General features: G+C 47.3%; 1 protein-coding gene across 1 annotated transcript in view; it reads left to right on the top strand.

Moving 5' to 3' along the window:
• Positions 1-510: 510 nt before the first annotated feature.
• Positions 511-4,823, top strand: part of aff2 (AF4/FMR2 family, member 2) — a gene marked incomplete at both ends in the record, with an annotated part of 265,149 nt that continues 260,836 nt past the window's right edge. Inside the window, one exon of the mRNA XM_079249843.1 lies at positions 511-563. Coding sequence (XP_079105969.1) covers positions 511-563 — 53 coding nt within the window. The remainder of the gene's footprint in view (positions 564-4,823) is intronic.

The raw sequence follows: 4,823 nt of genomic DNA, 5'->3' as shown, positions 1-4,823 counted from the left end.
GTTTATCCGTTATGGACCCACATGGACATACTGGCGGGGTTCCCGGACCAAACTGGACCTTTTTGTCCGAACTGGACTTTAGGTTGTTGCATGAAGGGATGAAAAAGGAAAATACTGTAGAAGAAGAAGAAGAAATGGTGGAGATAGAAGATAGATGTGACGTGGAAGCACCTGCAGCTTTCTGACGTCTACGTGTCACACTGTGACGTCACTTCTTTTGTAAACATCTGTGAAACCATAAAAGTATGTTTGTGAGTGAAAATGTTCTGCGTGGACATCTGACTTGCCGTCTCTCTCTCTCTCTCTCTGTGTGTGTGTGTGTGTTCTCCCTCCCTCCACCTCTGCCTGGTTGTCAGCTTGCTTCGACCACGTAGCAGCTTCCTGGCAGCAGCTTGTCTCTACTCTCTCTCTCTCACACGCGCGCGCGCGCTCCCAGTATCAGCAGTCCATGTAGAACCACGTCGCACCAGCTTGGGATTTTAACCACCGACACCAGGAGCCGAAGCGGGAATGGACCTCTTTGAATTCGACTTTTTTCGGGACTGGGAGCTGGAGCAGCCCTGGTAAGTCCTGCACGCGCTGCTTCAATCTCACCTTGTTTTAATCCCCGTGCATGTGCATGTGCGTGTTTAACGTGGAATGATGAGTGGCCACGGCGCGCGCGCCTCCGGGGTTTTTTCTTCATCTCAAGGCAAAATGTTTAGTAGGAGGAAGAGGAGGAACCGTGCAAACGCTCCTTTCTTTGTCACCGCGCAGCTGCTCCTGGAGGCGAACCGGACAGCACGCACGCGCACGCAGACACACGCACGCACACAGGACGCCGGCTCTTTGAGCGCGTGCGTGTTGGATGTGAAGCCACGAGCAGCTCCGGCTCCACGCAACTTGTTTGTGTAAAAATCCCAACCTGGCTCAGATCGCGCACTACAGGTGTTGTTTACGGGACGCACGCGCGCAGCCACGGAGGCGTGAAGAGCAGAGTGAAGTTGTGGTGATGATGGTGGTGGAGCTGACAGAAAACCAGCAACAGTTTTGGTGAAACACGCACGCAGTGACCTGTCATGTCCTGCACGTGTGGTTGTTTGACAGGAAGCTGGATTTGTGACATTTAATGTCAGATCCGTGAAAAGGAGCTGAAGTCGGTCAGAAATGAAGTCTGAAGTGTCTCCTTACTGCAGAGGTGATACAAGTCGTGTCTTCATGGGAGAATGGTTGCAGCCTGCATGTCAGCAGAGCTGCTGTCTGTCTGGAGACAAGAACAAAGACCCAGATGTGGAGAAGTGCCTCTTACAGGCTTTCAGCTCTTCAGAGGCTAAAACCAGCTGAAGGTTTTGAAGGAATTTAAAATATAGTCTTATGGATGCATGTGAAGATGTTTCCTGCAGGTTAGAGCTGATTATCCAGCTGAGCAAACAGTGACATGATTCATGAGGTTTCATTTAATTAATTTAGAGAAGAGAAATAAAATTTAGCAGACTTGTCTTGGTTTAAACAGTTTAAAGTCATATTTGGTTGTAATTCATTGATACCACCACAAGGTGGCAGCGGTGTTCCCATCTGCTAGCAAACAGCTGCAGGACATCAGAAGAAACATGCAACGTTGTCGACCACAAGAAGCTTCATGAGAAATCTGACAAACATGCAGCTGATTCCTCCAACAGGAAGAAGATAGATAACTTGTCTGTTAGTTTTCTGTCGGCAGAGAGAAGAAAACCAGAAAAGCTTCTTTATGGATATAGCATGGATGCAACATGGAGCATTTTCATCTGATTACTTCTACTGTCTACTTCTACTTTCTACTTCTACGGGGTGTCTAAAGTCGGTCCTGGAGGACTGCTGTCCTGGAGGACCGGTGTCCTGGAGGACCGTGGTCCTGGAGGACCGCTGTCCAGGAGGAATGTGGTCCTAGAGGACCGCTGTTCTAGAGGTTATAATGTATCAGTATTCCAACACCTGACTCACTTTAAATGGATCCAACAGCCTATAAGGTTCTACACAGTGACTCATTCATTTGGGTCAGGTGTGTTGGAGCAGGCACACAGGGAAAACCTGCAGGTCTGTGGCCCTTGAGGACCGGATCTGGACACTCTTGGCTTACTGTGTTGGTCTGACTGGATAAACTGCTAGAAAACAACAACAGAGAGGGACACCAGGTACAACATTTAAATGCTTTATTTTTCCCTAAAACGACAAAACCAGCCAACAGTCCGAGTTCCCGCGGAGATTCAAAGACCCCCACATGTTGATGAAGACAACCAGGGGACTCCCAGTCTGGTCCTGGAGATCTACTATGAGACAACTTTCTAATACATCAACACACCTGAAGCATATGCATGTTGTTACCAGGCCTCTGCAGAGCTGGATGACATGCGGAATTCAGCCATCGGATTCAGGCGTGTTGGAGCAGGGATGCATCTAAAAGTCGCAGGATCATAGATCTCCAGGTCCAAACTTGGGTACCCCTGAACAAGACTGTATCTCTTGTGTCATAATTACTTCTTCCAAGCAGGTTCTGTATGTAATACTCATGCTTACCACTAGATGCCAGTAATACTCACACATTGCACCTTTAACTATTGTTACTACAAATTTATTTTTCTCTTAACATTTCATTAAAAAAAACATTGATTCTTCTTCTTATTGTCCAAACAGAAAGAAAAGCAAACATTTTGTCTTTTTTTATTTTTTAAATGCTAAAATACAAAGTTGGCCTCACAGTCAACCAATAAGCAGCTTGTAAAAAGCAGTTCAGTGTAAATCAATGTCAATGGTTAAAACATAGACCATGAGACCATGGTCCTCAGCCGGAATAGGGTGGATTGCCCTCTCCGGGTCGGGAGTGAGGTCCTGCCTCAAGTGGAGGAGTTTAAATATCTCGGGGTCTTGTTCACGAGTGAGGGAAAGATGGAGCGTGAGATCGACAGACGGATCGGTGCGGCGTCTGCAGTAATGCGGACTCTGCACCGGTCTGTCGTGGTGAAGAAGCAGCTGAGCCAGAAGGCGAAGCTCTCGATTTACCAGTTGATCTACGTTCCTACCCTCACCTATGGTCATGAGCTGTGGGTCGTGACCGAAAGAACCAGATCTCGTATACAGGCGGCTGAAATGGGTTTCCTCCGCAGGGTGGCCGGGCTCTCCCTTAGAGATAGGGTGAGGAGCTCGGCCATCCGGGAGGAGATCAGAGTAGAGCCGCTGCTCCTCCGCATCGAGAGGAACCAGTTGAGGTGGCTCGGGCATCTGGTCAGGATGCCTCCTGGACCTCCCTGGTGAGGTGTTCCAGGCACGTCCCTCTGGGAGGAGACCCCGGGGAAGACCCAGGACACGCTGGAGGGATTATATCTCTCGCTGGCCTGGGAACGCCTCAGGATCCCCCCCGCAGAGTTGGCAAATGTGGCTGGGGAGAGGGAAGTCTGGGCTTCCCTGCTTAGGCTGCTGCCCCCGCGACCCGACCCCGGATAAGCGGCAGAAGATGGATGGATGGATGGATGGTTAAAACATAACTACGCTACATAACTACAAGGCAGGATGTGATGAACTAACCTCTTCCTCATTATAAACCTGCTGAACTTTGGCTGCTCTGAGACACGAGGAGTTAAATACGCTAGAATGTAAATAAAAATAAATAATATCCAGAAATATTTCCGTCCTGTTGGACATTTTTTCATCACGCTGTGGCAGAGAAGTGCTGCTCGTCCAGGAAGTTCAGTATGATGTACAGCAGGGTTCCTCCACGACGTATTCAGCTGGGTCAGATCTTCAGACCAAGATGTTTAAACAGGGCTGAGGGGGTCAGGGCCAGGGGTTAGGGGTCAGGGTTAGACTGGGGGGCCGGAGCCGGGGGTCAGGGCTTGGCCGGGGGGCCGGGACCGGGGGTCAGGGTTAGACCGGGGGGCTGGGGGTCAGGGTTAGACCGGGGGGCCGGACTGGGCCACATGGACATTGGTCTAGGCTGCTTTTAGCCCACTGGCTACTGTTTAAAGAGGCCTGATATTAGGGGTGGGAAAATCAAATGGAAAAATTGAATATTGGGAATTTTTGCTTTATAATTTTTAAAATCTTTTTTTTTTCTTTTTGTTAAAAAATTAATCATTTTTCAAATATGTAAAAATAATCATGTAATATTTGTCATTTTTATTGGTTTTATTGATGTTTTTAGTTGTCTTCTTGGGCATTGTAGCAGCAGAATGATGATCTGGCTGCTGTGTTGTTTTTTTCTCGTTGAAATCAAGAAAAATGATAAGCAAAAAAAAAAGTTTTATACATTTTTTCGTTATTAATCTAAAAAACAGCAGTAAAAGAATTGTGAGAATCGCAATTCTTTTATCGAATCGGGACAAAAGCATATCGTCACAGTCCTACCTGATATACTGGGCGTCCATAAAGTCTCTTTACAGCTGAACGAAGTATGAACAAAGAGCAGTGATGACATATATTAACTAAATTATATAATTATATTGGAGTATATCAGAGAGGGCTACACGGTGGCGCAGTGGTTAGCACTGTGGCCTCACAGCAAGAAGGTCACTGGTTCGATCCTTGGCTGTCCAGGGTGTACCCTGCCTGTCGCCCTTGGGATAGGCTCCAGCTTCCCCACGACCCTGGATTGGATTAAGCGGTTTAGAAAACAAATGAATTATATCAGAGTTTTTAATAACATTTCCTTGCTGTATTTGCTTTAAGAAAAAATCTGTTTAATAAAACTGAAACAAAACTGGAAGCTGAGTTAATGAAACTGCAGGATTGATGATGGATGACATTCCCCATCCCGTCCTTCAGTTTGTGCACGGCGCCAGAAAAGGTCAAGAACCTACCAAAAAGAAGACCTA

The sequence above is a fragment of the Telmatherina bonti genome (assembly GCF_933228915.1).
Source record: "Telmatherina bonti genome assembly, chromosome: 12".
NCBI lineage: Eukaryota > Metazoa > Chordata > Actinopteri > Atheriniformes > Telmatherinidae > Telmatherina > Telmatherina bonti.
This window is presented reverse-complemented; position numbering and strand designations above follow the sequence as displayed.